General features: G+C 38.0%; 2 protein-coding genes across 2 annotated transcripts in view; one reads left to right on the top strand and one right to left on the bottom strand.

The window, feature by feature from the left end:
• LOC109166978 (abietadienol/abietadienal oxidase) overlaps positions 1–7,213 on the bottom strand; it is a 28,575-nt gene extending 21,362 nt beyond the window's left edge. Inside the window, exons 1-2 of the mRNA XM_019315878.1 lie at positions 6,741–7,213; positions 5,719–6,043 (exon numbers count right to left, since the gene is read on the bottom strand). Of these exons, the coding sequence (XP_019171423.1) occupies positions 5,719–6,043; positions 6,741–6,970 (555 nt within the window). The 5' untranslated portion in view covers positions 6,971–7,213. The remainder of the gene's footprint in view (positions 1–5,718; positions 6,044–6,740) is intronic.
• A 7,019-nt stretch (positions 7,214–14,232) lies between these two features.
• LOC109166977 lies at positions 14,233–15,294 on the top strand. The gene has a single exon (XM_019315877.1). The coding sequence runs from the start codon at positions 14,233–14,235 to the stop codon at positions 15,292–15,294; it is 1,062 nt and encodes a 353-aa protein (XP_019171422.1).
• The last annotated feature ends 2,882 nt before the right edge of the window (positions 15,295–18,176 follow it).

Raw genomic sequence — 18,176 nt, 5'->3', positions numbered from 1 at the left:
ATGGATGTGTAGTTATGCAATTCTGAATGTATAGTTATGAAATTATGGATGTGTAGTTATGCAATTCTGAATGTATAGTTATGAAGTTATGGATGTGTAGTTATGCATGCAATTCTGAATGTATAGTTATGAAGTTATGGATGTGTAGTTATGCAATTCTGAATGTATAGTTATGAAATTATGGATGTGTAGTTATGCAATTCTGAATGTATAGTTATGAAGTTAATGGATGTGTAGTTATGCAATTCTGAATGTATAGTTATGAAGTTATGGATGTGTAGTTATGCAATTCTGAATGTATCATTATGAAGTTATGGATGTATAGTTTAAATTATGCACAACATAACATCGTTAACGGCAATCGAAACTGATTTTTTTTTTTTTTTTTTTTAAGTTGGACGTCAAAACGACGTCGTTTTTGCAACCATGTGCACCATGCATGGTGCACACGGTTGCATAGCATAACTACTCAGCAAAAGTTTAGTTGTTTATCTACAATATTTTAGGCATAAGGGTCAAATAGCCCATTTTACTATTCAAGAAAGTTCAATTAGCACCCTGAACTAAAAAAACATTCAATTAACTACTACAACTCTTTTAAAAAATTCAATTTTAATTTTTTGTAGGTTTATATGAATACTAATTTGGTCCAATGGTATCCGGGTTGGACTTCCACTTGAAAGGTTGTGAGTTCGAGCCTCAGTGGAGGTGTTATTAGTTCTTTGTGTTTCAATAGGTTGAGAAAGTATATGAACAGATACTACAATGTAATAGAGCTAGTAGCATTCAAAAAAAATATGAATACTAATTTAACGGTTAAATAAAATTTTGTATTTTCAATTCTAATGCTCCGTATCTTTATTTAAAACAAAACAAAAAAAAAAAAAACAATACTCGTATCTAAATCCCTAACATTTGTTTGAAAGGAAATCCCTAACATTTATTATTATTATTATTAGTATTTTGAAGGGAAAATGACACTTTTTCCCCTTGAGTTATATACTTATATCACTTTTTCCCCCTGAGTTGTTTATGTAAGTACATTAGCCCCCTCAATTATTCTAAAAGTGATAATTTCCCCCCCTAATATATTAAATTGACATTCCTACCCTTAAAGTAAACATTTTATTTATTTTTATTCTTCAACAAATTATTGCTTATACGTAGGGATGACCACGGTTCAATTCGAACTGAACCGGACCCTATAACAATCGAATTGAAAGTTTCCGGTTATGATTCAGATCCAGAATCCAATATTTAGATTTCAATTCATTAAAATTACGAATCAAAAAAATTGGATTCTGAACCGTGAACCGGTGGTTCCGGATCCGGTTGGCGATTTTGAATCGTCTTTATTTTAACATTTTATTTTTATTTTAAAATACTCTAAATTCAACAATAAATGTAATTTATTTTTTTCAGTTCGGAACATGAATCGGTCATTCCGGTTCGCGATTTTAATAAACTCTAAATATCAAGTTTTGATTCTAAATTGTAATTGGAATATTTCAGTTTAGTTGTTATAGTGTCTGTTCAGTTTGAACCGAATCGTGGTCATAATTTGTTAGAGAAGAAAAATTAATGAAATATTTATTTTAAGGGTAAATATGTCCATCTAACATTTCAGGGGGAAAAAGAGCCACTTGAAAAATTCAAGGAGAAAAAGTACTATAAGTATATAACTAAGGGGGAAAAAGTGCCATTTTCCCTATTTTAAATGTATCAGCTTATGTTGAAACTGTGTATCCATATATCTATATCTATATATGAGATTAAAAATTAAATAAAAAATGAAAGCACCGTGTCAAGGTTAGTTTGGAGAGAACATAGATACTCATATATAGATACACAATTTCAACATAAGCTGATACATTCAAAATAATAATAATAATAATAATAATAATAATAATAATAATAATGTTAGGGATTTTGATACGGGAATATTTTTTTTTACAAATATACGGAGCATTAGAATTGAAAATACAAAGTTATATTGTACCATTAAATTAGTATCCATATAAACCTACACCAAATGAAAATTGAATTTGTTTAAAGATTGGGAAAAGTGTCAAATTGTCCCTCTAAGTCAAACGGATAGTGCAATTGAATCCCCTAAATGAAAAAAACTTCAATTAAACCCCTTAAACCTGCTAAAATGTTCAATTGAGTCCAAAATTACCTGATTAACAAGTTAGTGCAATAAGAGGCTGACATGTGTCCCTTTTTAAAATTTTTATTTTTTAATGATTCTTTTCTTTTCTGTTTTATTAAAAAATTTCTTTTTGTTTTATTTAGAAGTTTTTGATTTTTTTTTTTATTATTAAACAACCACCGGCTCAACAGCCGGTGGCTGTCTCCTTCCCTGGACAGCCGTGGTTGTCCGGCGACAGCCACGGGCTGTCCAAAAACGATGGCCAAACGGAAAGAGAAAATGGAGAGATCTGTAATGGTGTGTAGTTGGGGAAGAAGGAGAGTAGAGGACGATGGCCAAACGGAAAGATAAAATGGGGAGATCTGTAATGGTGTGTAGTTATTGGGGAAGAAGGAGAGCAGATGTTGAATGGGGTGGCTAAAATGGGGAGATCTACAAGACCCTTGGTGGGTTTTGGGCTGCTGGTTTTGTGCTTCATTGGCTCATGGCAGCCATGGCAGAAGGTGATGACTTGAAGTACAAGGATCCCAAGCAGCCACTGGGAACTAGAATCAAGGATTTAATGAAGAAGATGAATCTTGAGGAGAAGATTGGGTAGATGACTCAGATTGAGAGGAAAGTTGCAGTGCTAATGTTTTGAAACAGTACTTCATAGGTATGTATTTTGACCAATGTAATGTTGTGTCTGGTCATCTTTCCACGGCTGTCGCTTCAGATGGCCATGGCTGATGGCTCTCAGACGGCCATGGCCGTGCTATTCGGGGAAGGAGACAGCCACCGGCTGTTGAGCCGGTGGCTGTTTAATAATAAAAAATAAAAATAAAAAACTTTTAAATAAAACAAAAAGAAATTTTTTAATAAAACAGAAGAGAAAAGAATCATTAAAAAATAAAAATTTTAAAAAGGGACACATGTCAGCCTCCTATTGCACTAACTTGTTAATCAGGTAATTTTAGACTCAATTGAACATTTTAGCAGGTTTAAGGGGTTTAAATGAAGCTTTTTTCATTTAGGGGATCCAATTGCACTATCCGTTTGACTTAGGGGGTCAATTTGACACTTTTTCCTTAAAGATTTGTAGTAGTTAATTGAATGTTTTTTTAGTTCAGGATGCTAAGGCTCTGTTTGACAGAGCTTATAACTTATTTTAAGCTACTAGCTCTGTTTGGTATGTTTCCAAAATGAGCTCGTAGCTTAAAATAAGCTAGTAGCTTTCTAATTAAGTTTTTTTTTTTTTTTTTTTTTTTTTTTTTTTTTTTAAATTTTTTTTTTGTCATTATTATTTTAAAGAAATGACATCATTTACCCTTCTCAATTAAAATCCTTTTATCTTCCGCAACTTTCATCACAATTATTATTATTATTATTATTATTATTATTATTATTATTATTATTATTATTATTATTATTATTATGAGATTAAGGAGATTCACAACAATATTGTTACTTCATTATGTGATGCTAGATCATGATTATGCTAATACTTTCATTTTAAAATGTTAATTCTTTTTTAAGACAAAATATTAAATTTTAATATGTAAACAAATTAATTTAAATTTTATGAAGATGTCCTTTTTTGTCTTTTTACATTTATCAATTTATCAAAAAGTTAATTTATCAAACACTTTTAAGCATAATAACTCTTTAGTTTTTTTGCTCTTAGCTTATAACTTTTCAAATTTCAGCTCTTTTTAAGCTTTCATCTACCTTTTCAACTAAATTTGCCAAACATAACCTAATTGAATTTTCTTGAATAGTAAAGAGAGCTATTTAACCCTTACGCCATTTTTTAATAGAGACCAAATGAATATATCACTTTTCAATTGGTAATCTCTTTCAAAGTATCAAACAACGAAAAAAAAAAAAAACATATAGCGTGAGACTATCTATGTAGTGGTAAGTCCAAAGAGAGACGAAATGATGGAATTTGAAGAAGAGTTTTACAATACACATTTCAAATTCTACTTCTATACTTTTACTCCTTAATATAGTCATGATTGAAAAAATCGCTAAATGTCCGAAGTATTTTATTATTTTATTTTTAATTTTTTAAACTTTGTTTAAAATATTTTAATTTTTTTAAGAATAATAATTATAAACTATTTAATACTTTAGTAGTTAATACTAAAATATTAAATATTAACCTAAAAAAATCTAAATTTTGAACAATTTAATATTATTTTGCTCAAAACAATGTCGTTTTGAGTGAATAACTCATTAAAAAATAAGGAACAATAGCTAATCGGCTGACTAGGCGGCCTAGCCGGTGCCTAGGGACAAATTTTACTGTGGACCACGGTCCACAATGCATTGTGGTCCAGGCATCAAAACAGTGCCGTTTTTTTTTTAATTGAAAGAAACGGTACCCGTTTCGCGCCGTCCTGCAAAAAGTAACTCTGTTTGTATAACATATTCAGTTTCATTTTATATACACTGCAGTTTCATTTTAACACAATTACAATTTCATTTCAATATAACTACAGTTTCATTTGACATTATACACTCAAATATGTGAAATTGTTATTCAGTTTCATTTCATATACACCATAGTTTCATTACAACACAACGACATTATCATTTCGATATAACTACAGTTTATTGGACAATAAACACTCAAATATGTGAAACTGTTATTCCGTTTCATTTTATATACACTGCAGTTTCATTTCAACACAACTACAATTTCATTTCGATATAACTACAGTTTCATTCGACATTATATACACTCAAATATGTGAAATTGTTATTCAATTTTATTTTATACACACTACAGTTTGATTACAACACAATTACAGTATCATTTCGATATAACTGTAGTTTCACTGGACAATATACACTCAAATATGTGAAACTATTATTCCGTTTCATTTTATATACATTGCAGTTTCGTTTCAACACAACTACAGTTTCATTTCAATTCAATTACAGTTTCATTTGATAATATAAAAACAATATGTGAGACAGTTTATTTTGATACACTGTCATTTCATTTTGTAACTAATACACCAAAAATACGGGCTCCATTAAGCTGTAATGGCAACCGTTTCTTTACTTAAAGAAACGACACCGTTTTTGGACCATGGTCCACGATATAATTGCTGGTGCCTAGGAGGCCTAGGAGTCGCCTAGGAAGCTGAGACGGTCAGTGACTAAGCAGCCTCGGCGGCCCCTTAGACCACTGATTACGGTGATACGCTAGGTGGCCGACCGGTGCCTAGCACCACTACTGGAAATTATAGAATTTTCGACCACCTGAAAGTGATCTTAAATCAAGTTGAAACCAAAAAGTGGTCGGAAATAGCAACAAAGGTTTTTCCGGATACCAAAAGTGGTCGGAACAAGACTTTCGACTTGATTTAAGATCATTTTCAGGTGGTCGGAAATTCCATAATTTCCAATAGTGCACCTAGGCGAGATGTTTGCAACACTGGATGTACCGATCAAAGATGAATTATTTTTATCATGTGGGTAATCAAAGCATGTCACATATTAAGGAGTAGAAAATGAGAGTAGAGGTAGAATAATCACTTTTCCTTCGAAGAAGCAAAAAAGAGAGGACACCATACCTTTCTGCAGACATCTTGGAGAGGAACAACCTGACCATCCCCTAGGCCCTCCAACGTCCGGCGAACGACCCTCTGAATGTCGTGCAAGAAATGGAACCTTAGCTTCTCCAAAGGCATCATTTTAGAGGCAATGGAATGGAGCTTCCTCTGCTTCTCCCCATGCACTGTGATCACCCCGTTCTTCCCAACCAAATCTCTGAACGATTTGGGGTAGCTTGACCGGAACAACCGCCCCTCGTTTTGCAAAACGAATCTGTTGAACCCCGCCTCCGCAGACACCACCGCCCGCTTCCCATGTATCCTGCACGAGAATATCTTTCCGTACCTGCTCACGCACACATATATATGTTTTCAAACATCATTCTTATTGGGCCGAGACATGTAAAGGGCCAATTGCAGTGGCTCGGAGATTGTTAGACGAGAGTGCATAAAGTGAAAGGTCTGTCTCTGAAAAATGTGTATCAGTATAAGGAAATAAAGTAAGAAAATAAAAGAGCTAGATCAGAGGTTTGAATCTCAATATGAGAAAATTGTAGTTAAAATTGGCAAGTGTGTGCTTGGAGGGTGAATAGTCGGGCGGAGATCGGCAAATAGTCAAGTTGATTTATCAATTGGTGACTAGGAGATTGTTAGATAAAAGTCGGAAAGGTCTGTCTTTCGAAAATGTGTGAGGGCCGTATAAAGAAATAAAGTAAGAAAATAAAAAAGACACATCACAAGTTCGAGTTCAAGAACAAAAATTGTGCTGTTAAAATTGACAGGCGATGAACACTAAGAAGATTTGTTGGACAGAGGCCGGTAAATGACCAAATCCATCAATTGGTGACTAAGAGATTGTTGGACCAAATCCAACACCTACCATACCTCTCCAAAATGTGATATAGTCTATAATAAGAAAAATATTGCGGATTCTAGAAACGCTTGGTCCTAACCATTCTATTCCTCAAATGATTCAAGGTTGACGAAAATATTGCAGTTTCAAGTTCGTCGCAAAAAAAAAAAAAAATAAATAAAAAACTCACTTCTGAACCTGCTGTTCCACGAAACGGGGTGGATGAGAACTGGCGATAGCCTTGTACCAGTTGAAACTGTCGCCAATGATTGGCCAACCATTCCCCCCAGGAGGAAATCTCTTCCCACTCACTTCCCTGCTTTTATTCCACACCTTCGCAAGAAACACCAAGAAAAGAAGGATTGCGACGATCATACCAAGTAGAATTTGTGACGAATTCTGAGCTTCCGATTCCGCCATCTTAATTCTCACACACAAGCTAAGAATGCAGAGAAGAGGTCTGGTAGCTTAGTCTTTATTTTTTAGAACAAATTAAATTAAAATTGTGACAGCTAAAAGGTGATCCAAATAAGCTCAAGTTGACCCTCAACTTAACTAACACGTCTGGAATGGAATGGAATGGAAGGGAATGAATTGTTTAGAACGAGAAATGAATGATGGATTTATCACGATACATTATTGTTGGACTTTGTAGGAAGACAGGTGAGGACGTTTTGTCTTTTATTATCTCTCTCCCCAAGCTTTATATATATAATGGCAACTCCGATTATACTATAATAAATCCAGACAATGTTTGCAAAAATTGTTCTAATTTGCCACTTTGGGTGTTTTGCTTTTCCTAGAATAATTCATGAAAAAGCTAAGGTACTTATCCTGTTCTTATACTTATCATCAATATCCACTAAATTATATCAAGAGTAAATACCCAAATGGTCCCTCGACTATAGCTAAATTCACAAATTGATCCTCAACTTTCAATTTCAACCAATTAAGTCCTTAACTTTGTAATTTTAACACAATTTGGTCCCCTGTCTATTTGACCGTTTGTTGACTGTGATTTTTGAGGATATATATGTAATTTCATGATCCATCATCGGTTTTTTAAGGTTCCGGTTGCATTTCCAGACCGCACTGTTATATTCGAATCCACTGCCGAAAGCAATCTACCAAATTCGGTCGCCTTTCTTCATCCTCCCTTTGGATTCAATGTAGTTGAGTTCGTACCAGAGCGAAAAAGACGACATGTTTCTGAACCGGTGCAACGTCATCCTGGAGGCCTCCACGTGCTCCGACGAAGCTGAAGGTTCTTTTGGAGATCACCGATCACGGTCAACAAATGGTCAAATAGATGGAGGACCAAATCGTGTCAAAATTGCAAAGTTAAGGACTTAATTGGTTAAAATTGAAAGTTGAGGACCAATTTATGAATTTAGCTATAGTCGAGGGACCATTTTGGGTATTTACTCTTATATCAAGGTCAATATTGTTAAAATTCTAATTAAAAATTAAAAATTCAAAATATGTTGGTATAATTATGTGCATAAATAAGTTACGTTGTTGCACTACTGGAAATTATGAAATTTCCGACCACCTGAAAGTGATCTTAAATCAAGTCGAAAGTAAAAAGTGGTCGGAAATAGCAACTAAGATTTTTCCGGATACCAAAAGTGGTCGGAACAAGACTTTCGACTTGATTTAAGTTCACTTTCATGTAGTCGGAAATTCTATAATTTCCGACAGTATTGTGCACATTTTGATATCATCCCTATACAATGATAATATATTTCTAAATTTATTATCTTTCATTTTCCTTTGTGTACAAATTTTAATAACGACATATTCTTTCACTTATTATTATTATTTTTTGACATAACTTATTGCAATATATTTTTTAACTTTTTAATAATAATAATAATAATAATAATAATAATAATAATAATAATAATAATAATAATAATAATGAGAGTTATGTTAATTCTAAGAATGGTCCCTTGACTATTGACATTTACTAATTTTTATCATTTGACTTTCAATTGGACTCCATAAATGGTCCCATGACTATTGATCTTTATCAATTTTCGTCATTGATTTTCAATATGACCATAAATGGTCTTTTGACTATTGATTTTGTTCCAAATTTGGTCCTTCAGTTAAATATCAATTTAATATACATTAAATTTAAGAATAATAATGTAAAAATTAGCTTGTTGTTAAGACTGACAAATATTGAGTTTATAAATTTAATACATTGAGTTCATCATTGTGAAGAACTAAAATTTTTACATTACTACCCTTAAATTTAATGTTTATTAAAATGATATTTAACTAGAGGACCAAATTTGAAAAAAAAACAATCAATAGTGAAGGGACCACTTATGATTAAATTGAAAGTCGAGAACGAAAATTGGTAAAGATCAATAGTTAAGAGACCATTTATGGTCCAATTGAAAGTCGAAAGATAAAAATAAGAAAATTACAATAGTCAAGGGACCATTCTTGGAATTAACTCTAATAATAATAACAACGGGAACTTTATTAGAAAATCAACAATTTGATCCCTCAATTGTTAGCGAAATATCAATGTAGTCCGTTAATCGCGTAATCATTGATTTAGTATGTGACACCCCGTAAATCCGAATTCCATTTAAAGATTAATTAAGTAATTAATCCTAATCTAATTGGTAATTTATTATTCTTTAAATTCCTGAAAATTTAATAGTTGGGGACAAGTAATTGACTAGTCAACCCAAGTCAATGAGTTGTACTCTAAGCTTTGTGAATAGTTCCCTTGTTCCCTTACACTTTTCCATCTTAGTAAGGGTAATGAAGACATTTCACCTCATGATTGTATTCCAAGCTAACCTAGAGTTTGCCTTTCATTCTTTCCCTTACACTCTCAAAACAAAAGCTCCTCCTTCTCTCTAGAATTTAGCTAGCTTCTCCTTCAAGCTATGTTTGGGCATTCCAAGATCTTCCAAGTTTGTCTCCAAGATTCCTCATTTCCTACTCTTGAGCATCTAGGAGGGTAAGATCTATGGTCCTTTTGTGTTTTTAGTGCTTTCTAAGGTATCTTTTTCCAAAGATGAAATCTTTATGGTCTTTTGGTGTGTTCTTGAAGTTGGGGTTGAAGGAGAGCCTCGTTCGGAGCTTGAAAAGGTGTATTAAGTGAAGATTTTGTCTACAAGAGGTAACCCATGCTTTACAAAATCTATTTTCATTACCTATATGATGATTTCTTGGATTCTACATGTGATTTTTGCTATGAAATGTGAGATTTGATGCATTGTCTTGTGGGAATGCATATCTAGAGCTTGTTATTAGGGTTCTTGTATGCCATTGCTTGGCTATTCCTTTGATTCAAGTCGTGCTGTTGTATTTTGTGAGATTTTGGGTGTTTTGGGCTTGAATTTGAGCTTGGTGTTGAAAATCCCCGAAGGGATTATTTGGTACAGGGTTGTGTACCCGTGGGCGGAACGGCGGGTAGGGGTCCACCCGCGGGGTACAAGGCTGGTGGAACAAGGTTCGCGCGGGCGGAACCACGGGTGGGGGTCCACCCGTGGCCCCACCCGCGGGGTACAATGGTGGTTTGTGTGGGGATTTGTTCCCCGTGATTCTTTTGACTCGTTAATTGATGTTTTGACTTCCCGATGTTCTTTTGTTGAACTATTTGAGTGTCTTTTTGATGTTTCGTATGTCTAGAACTGTGTTAGGAATCCATGTAGGATTTGGTGTCTTGAATCGTGCTAAGTGTTCAACCTTGTGATTCGTTGAACCATGATGAGTCTTGTATGTTCTTCGGAATAACGTTTGGTTTACTCGTTTGATAAGCATGCTAGTTCGGTGTTGAAATGCTAGCGTGTGTTGTTTGTTCTTTCCTATTGTGGATGATGACTTGTGTTGATCATCGTCGTTGTCGGATTGTGATCCTTTCCTTGTTGAGTATGGTTTCATATCTTTGTTGTGATCCATTGATTGATTCCTATGATGGTGTGGTGTGTGTGTCTGTACCTAGATTGCACGATTAATGGTATGGGACATTAGTCACCAAGGTACGACAGTGGTCCTCGTGGTGGCCATGATGTGATTATGGAGTTTGTGACCTGTGTGTAAGGTTCACGTGTTCTTGGGTGGCTTCGGCCGTGTGTGTGAACGGTACCCTCGTGTACTATGAAATCGGTGGATATGTTGGAGATTGTAGGAGTGGGGACGACAGTCCTCGGAGGCATAAGGTTGGACTTTGGAGTACAGGGGTCCTGGAGGTAAAGGTTGGAACTAGTTATAAGGTTGGGGGTCGCTATAAGGTTGGAACCGGGCATAAGGAAGGATTATTGAATTCGTGATGTGTGATGTCACGAAGGCATGTGTTGCCAATGTGTGTTTCTCTATTCGTGATGAGTGATGTCACGAAGGCATGTGTTGCCGTTGTGTGTTTCTTTATTCTCATTTGTTGAGCATGTCGGGTGTTATTCTATTGAGTGATGGTAGAATACGCCTTGGGATGTGTTCCCTTTTCGTTGTTGTGAGTGATATAGAGTCTTTGTGGTTGACTACTATCTTTGGTTTTGAACTAATATATATAGTATTCCGTTTCGAAAATGATTTTGCAATAAACTATCTATATATATATATATATATATATATATATATATATTATATATATATATATATATATATATATATATATATATATATATATATATATATATATATATATATATATATATATATTATATATATATATATATATATATATTATATATATATATATATATATATGCTATTGACGCGTATTGATGGGTTACCAACATTATTCGCTGACCGGGCGTCGTCCCATTTATTTATGTGCTTTTCAGGTCCCGAGTAGTCGGCGAGCGCGATAGAGATGGCTAGTTTAGTTTCCAAGACAGTTGTAGTTGAGTTTTGGGCCTGTGTGCCCCTTATGCTAGACATATTAGATTGTGATGTTGTTTTAACCTTGCCTATGCGTTCACTTTAGTGTGGATGTGGCATAACACTCTCCCTTTTCTGTCTTTATATATATAGACTCCCGCTGTGTTTTACTTATGATTCGTGGTTAGATTTCTTGCATATTTAAGTTTAAAATGGCATGAAAATTGGGAGTGTTACAGTTGGTATCAGAGCCTAGGTTTGAGCCTAGGATGCTAGACTCTACTAGACTTTTAAAGAGGTTAAGTGTGTCTTGAGACCCGAAACGACCGTAAGAATCTAAGTGATTAGGACTTAGGACTCTTTGGACGCGCTGTGAGCTGTGTGCTGTTTATACTTTGCTTGCTTGCTTGTTGTTTTGTTTTGTAATAGTGTTGTTGTTGTAGAAGCTTTGCGATGGCACCACCCCGTCAGCGCGCACACACGTCGGAGACCCCGACAAACGAACAGCTTGCCCAGAATCTGCAACAGCTCACGCAGACTATGCAGACCCTCAGCGAGGCGTTGTTGCACAACAACAATCCCGCTCCACCTCCACAGCCTACCAGGCATAGAGATATAGGGCGCCTTGGGTCGGGCCATAGACCTCCGACGTTCACCGGTGAGGAAGACCCAGTTGTTCTCGAAGAGTGGGTTCGGACGTTCGACAAGATCTTCTCGATCGTTGGGTGCCCCGAGGAGCGCCGCGTGGAGCTAGCATCGTTCTACTTCAGCCACGAAGCTGATTTGTGGTGGATGCATGAGGGACCAGCTTGCCTCGAGGAGCCTGACTTCGACTGGACGGCTTTGAAGGACCGGATGCGAGAGCGGTTCTATCCGGCGCATGTTCGAGCCGCGATGTATAAGGAGTTTCTGCACCTCCAACAAGGTTCTTCATTGGTGGTTGAGTACCACAAGAGGTTTCTAGAGCTCGCTCGCTTCGCCAGGTTGCTTGTCCCCACCGAGCTAACCAAAGTTGAGAAGTTCGTAGCAGGTTTGAACTACGAGGCGCGCAAGGCTTTAACCGTGAGCAAGCCGAGGTCTTTGAAGGAAGCTTACTTGAGTGCAACAGACTTGTATCAGGTGCAGCAGCTACAACGTGGATCTTATGAGCTTGCCAGGAAGAGGACCGAGAGCGGAGGATCTTCTAACTTCAAGAGGCCAAAGCAGAACTTCCAAGCCAAGAATGCACCTTCTCCAACTCAAGGACCACCTCGAACGGAGTCCGGAAGCCAAGCCAAGAGGTTCGCATGTCTAAAATGTGGTAAGGAGCATGCTGGTCAGGATTGCAACGATTTTGTGTTCCGATGTTTTCGATGCGGGGAGAGAGGACATAAGATTGCCGAGTGCCCTCAGCAAGCCAACCAAAGGGCGTTGCCACCGTCTTCGGGTCCCGGAGGAGCATCGGGAGGGAGCTCGAGTCGTGGAGCAGCCGGGGCTAGACCCTCAGGTCGGGTTTTCGTGAAGGGGCGATCTTAGGCGGAGACTGAGGGTTTGATTGAGGATGAGATAGCAGGTAACCCTTTTCTAGCCTACCCAAAACAACTTGTTCTTTGTTGCTTTTGTGTGTTGTCTTGTTTTCTTCGTTGCCTTTTTGTGTTGTCTATTGTTGCCTGATTCTTTTTGTCTTAAGTGAAAGCCTTTCGTGAAGTTAATTGTTTACTCCTAAAATGAGTCACGTAATTCCATAGCCATGCACATGTACTCTTGTAACCCATATTTTGTGAGTCACCTAAATTTATCTAAGTGTCCTTTGAGTTTATAATAGACACCTAAATTTATCTAAGTGACCTAAATTTATCTAAGTGTCCTTTAAGTTTATAATAGACCATCCATGGAATTTCTTCTTGTGTAGCCTAAAAAGCTAAGTAAATTTTAAATTGTAACCCCTAAGTTTTGAACCTAAGTGTACCATTTACTAACCCAACCCTTGAACCACTTGAGCTTATGATGTTTCTTAACCTTAACTCAATTTTAATTCTACTTCACCCATAAATTCTCACTTGCCGTTGTGTGTTTCTTTATTCTCATTTGGTGAGCATGTCGGGTGTTATTCTATTGAGTGATGGTAGAATACGCCTTGGGATGTGTTCCCTTTTCGTTGTTGTGAGTGATATAGAGTCTTTGTGGTTGACTACTATCTTTGGTTTTGAACTAATATATATAGTATTCCGTTTCGAAAATGATTTTGCAATAAACTATCTATATATATATATATATATATATATGCTATTGACGCGTATTGATGGGTTACCAGCATTATTCGCTGACCGGGCGTCGTCCCATTTATTTATGTGCTTTTCAGGTCCCGAGTAGTCGGCGAGCGCGATAGAGATGGCTAGTTTAGTTTCCAAGACAGTTGTAGTTGAGTTTTGGGCCTGTGTGCCCCTTATGCTAGACATATTAGATTGTGATGTTGTTTTAACCTTGCCTGTGCGTTCACTTTAGTGTGGACGTGGCATAACACTCTCCCTTTTCTGTCTTTATATATATAGACTCCCGCTGTGTTTTACTTATGATTCGTGGTTAGATTTCTTGCATATTTAAGTTTAAAATGGCATGAAAATTGGGAGTGTTACAGTTGGTATCAGAGCCTAGGTTTGAGCCTAGGATGCTAGACTCTACTAGACTTTTAAAGAGGTTAAGTGTGTCTTGAGACCCGAAACGACCGTAAGAATCTAAGTGATTAGGACTTAGGACTCTTTGGATGCGCTGTGAGCTGTGTGCTGTTTATACTTTGCTTGCTTGCTTGTTGTTTTGTTTTGTAATAGTGTTGTTGTTGTAGAAGCTTTGCGATGGCACCACCCCGTCAGCGCGCACGCACGTCGGAGACCCCGACAAACGAACAGCTTGCCCAGAATCTGCAACAGCTCACGCAGACTATGCAGACCCTCAGCGAGGCGTTGTTGCACAACAACAATCCCGCTCCACCTCCACAGCCTACCAGGCATAGAGATATAGGGCGCCTTGGGTCGGGCCATAGACCTCCGACGTTCACCGGTGAGGAAGACCCAGTTGTTCTCGAAGAGTGGGTTCGGACGTTCGACAAGATCTTCTCGATCGTTGGGTGCCCCGAGGAGCGCCGCGTGGAGCTAGCATCGTTCTACTTCAGCCACGAAGCTGATTTGTGGTGGATGCATGAGGGACCAGCTTGCCTCGAGGAGCCTGACTTCGACTGGACGGCTTTGAAGGACCGGATGCGAGAGCGGTTCTATCCGGCGCATGTTCGAGCCGCGATGTATAAGGAGTTTCTGCACCTCCAACAAGGTTCTTCATTGGTGGTTGAGTACCACAAGAGGTTTCTAGAGCTCGCTCGCTTCGCCAGGTTGCTTGTCCCCACCGAGCTCGCCAAAGTTGAGAAGTTCGTAGCAGGTTTGAACTACGAGGCGCGCAAGGCTTTAACCGTGAGCAAGCCGAGGTCTTTGAAGGAAGCTTACTTGAGTGCAGCAGACTTGTATCGGGTGCAGCAGCTACAACGTGGATCTTATGAGCTTGCCAGGAAGAGGACCGAGAGCGGAGGATCTTCTAACTTCAAGAGGCCAAAGCAGAACTTCCAAGCCAAGAATGCACCTTCTCCAACTCAAGGACCACCTCGAACGGAGTCCGGAAGCCAAGCCAAGAGGTTCGCATGTCTAAAATGTGGTAAGGAGCATGCTGGTCAGGATTGCAACGGTTTTGCGTTCCGATGTTTTCGATGCGGGGAGAGAGGACATAAGATTGCCGAGTGCCCTCAGCAAGCCAACCAAAGGGCGTTGCCACCGTCTTCGGGTCCCGGAGGAGCATCGGGAGAGAGCTCGAGTCGTGGAGCAGCCGGGGCTAGACCCTCAGGTCGGGTTTTCGTGAAGGGGCGATCTTAGGCGGAGACTGAGGGTTTGATTGAGGATGAGATAGCAGGTAACCCTTTTCTAGCCTACCCTTGTCTTTAGAAAACAACTTGTTCTTTGTTGCTTTTGTGTGTTGTCTTGTTTTCTTCGTTGCCTTTTTGTGTTGTCTATTGTTGCGTGATTCTTTTGGTCTTAGTGAAAGCCTTTCGTGAAGTTAATTGTTTACTCCTAAAATGAGTCACGTAATTCCATAGCCATGCACATGTACTCTTGTAACCCATATTTTGTGAGTCACCTAAATTTATCTAAGTGTCCTTTTTAAGTTTATAATAGACCATCCATGGAATTTCTTCTTGTGTAGCCTAAAAAGCTAAGTAAATTTTAAATTGTAACCCCTAAGTTTTGAACCTAAGTGTACCATTTACTAACCCAACCCTTAAACCACTTGAGCTTATGATGTTTCTTAAACTTAACTCAATTTTAATTCTACTTCACCCATAAATTCTCACTTTATCCAAAATCCCCAAATTAAATCATCTTCTTTTCCCAATTTCTCCCAAAATCCCTAAACCCCAATTCTTTTTTTCCCCTCTTCCTCTCTACCTGTGCGCACAGCCGAGACACCCCCTCCCCACCACCCGTCGGTTTCCTGTCCCCACCGAGACCAAACCACCGCCGACGCCACCTGACGCCATCGCCACCACCGGAGCCTCGCCGTCGACTTGCTATGCTGCCGTGAACCGAGAGCAGCGAGAGAGAGAGAGAGAGAGAGAGAGAGAGAGAGAGAGAGAGAGAGAGAGAGAGAGAGAGAGAGAGAGAGCAGCGAGAAGGGTGAAGAGAAGAATGAGAAAAGAGGAGAAAAAGCCTTGGGTCTTGTCGTTGAGCCTTGGGTCATCTTGCAACCATGCCTAGGAGAACAAGCTTAGCAAGGAAAGTGGAATAGGTGGATGCCCATTATCTCGTTTTGGAAGGTAAAGCTTTTGACCCGGAATCTTTTCCAAGTTCTTTGTTGGATATGTTGAGATATCAAGGCTTGTTAGATGGGTTCCTCACCATAAGGGTTGAGACATACCCGAGCTTGGTTAAGGAGTCTTATCATCACATGGTTGTGACTAAAGACGGTGGGAAGCTAGAAGTTACCTCTAAGGTGAGAGGCGTGAAAGTTGTTTTGTCTGAGAAAAGACTGGCTCAACTCTTAAGTCTGACCGCTACGGGAGTTTCACAGTACAGTGGTAACTCTTGGGTTAGTACGGATACCATGAGGTACAGGGACTATTTGAGTTATCTGTTGGGTCGGACGAGTGGGTTCACTCAAGCCTCGAGACCGAAGAAGAAATGGTTGTCTGCCGAGCAGAGGATCTTGGTGATGCTTGTGTCGGATTGTTTGTTGCCCAATAACAACAAAAGTCGGTTGTTGGGAAATCTAGAGTGTACCTTTGCCTTATGTCTGAAGAACATGGTGAAGTTAAACCTGCCTGCCTTGATGTTGCAACACATGGTCTTTTGTCGAGACCACAACTGGAAGAGCCTGCTATACGGGATGGTTTTGAGTTGGATTTTCGCCAAGAAAGGCGTGAGTGTTGAAGGTTGTGTGCCGAAGCCCGTAGGAAAGATGGTGTTGGATGCTATCAATTTGCGAAGCTGCAACTTGTTCCAGTTGGATGGCGGTGAGTACATCATGCTTGAGGAAGTTGCTAGGAAAGCCCCCGAGGAAAGAGACGAGTTGGTAATCGAGCAACTCAAGCAGAACCCAGACTAAAGAAACTAAAGAGAACAATGTAAGAAGAAGACTAAAAAGTGAAATGACTAAATTACCCATGGCAAATCGGAGCTATCGCCGGATTTTGGACGGGCTACGGTCAGAGGGGCTAAATCAACTAAAAACAGTTATTTTCAGGGACTAAATCGATGATTACGCGATTAATGGACTACATTAATATTTCGCTAACAATTGAGGGACCAAACCGTTGATTTTCCCTTATTATTATTACTAGTATTTTCACCCGTGCGATGCACAGAATGAATTTGTTATAATATATTAAAAATATTTGAATCGATATATAATTATTTAAATTATAACATCAAATACTCTGTATTATATAGTGCAATTGAAGATATGGTTTGGATCGTTTATGTTTGTTAATGTTATCATTGCTTGAATTCGAGCAAGTAATTGCGCATGCGGTGCTGTAACTTAAGAGATTTTTATATATCATTGTTTAGGATTTTTATAAATTGGGCAAATGTGCTCGTTCTCTAGAAACTTAGTTATAGTAATCAATTGCTATCCTAATTCATTTGTATAGAGGATATATTTTTGTCTAGATATATAACAATTTTGTCATTTTGAAAAAAAAACATAATATCATCAATTGTATTTACACATTATTGAAAACCCCTTTGTAGACGACATTGGTAGTCGCAACACAATCTTGTCCATCCTTGTCTAGAACTAACGCCTTCAGACCATCAGGATGGGTTACTCGGGAGAAAACCTTGTAAAATTGTCTGTGATTAAAGACCGGTTTTTAGCAATAACCCAACGTGATTTAGTGTTTGACCTTGGCTTTTGTTGATAGTCATGGCATATGCAAGCATCAATGAGAATTCTTTATGCTGGAACTTGAAGGGAAATCTTGTATCAAAAGCAGTGAGAGACATTCGGGGGATAAGAGCTTTGGTTTCTTCATGTATCCCATTAACTATTCTTGCTTTGACAATGTGATATACCAATCTTGTGATGATGCGTCGCATCCTGTTACAAAGACCAAGATAGTGCTCTATGTTTCACAATAACATAACAGGTGCACCGACCTTTAATGTCAATGAATGATTATGATGACTTGGCAATCTCAAACTATTTAAGAATTCAGGAGTGTGTACTCTTGATAGATTTTCACTGTCTGATTCTGCCT

This window comes from Ipomoea nil, unplaced genomic scaffold, assembly GCF_001879475.1.
Source record: "Ipomoea nil cultivar Tokyo-kokei standard unplaced genomic scaffold, Asagao_1.1 scaffold3142, whole genome shotgun sequence".
Taxonomy (NCBI): Eukaryota; Viridiplantae; Streptophyta; class Magnoliopsida; order Solanales; family Convolvulaceae; genus Ipomoea; species Ipomoea nil.
This window is presented reverse-complemented; position numbering and strand designations above follow the sequence as displayed.

Coding starts and splice junctions, on each gene's coding strand:
- LOC109166977 (XM_019315877.1), top strand. CDS start 14,233: ATGGCACCACCCCGTCAGCGCGCACGCACGTCGGAGACCCCGACAAAC.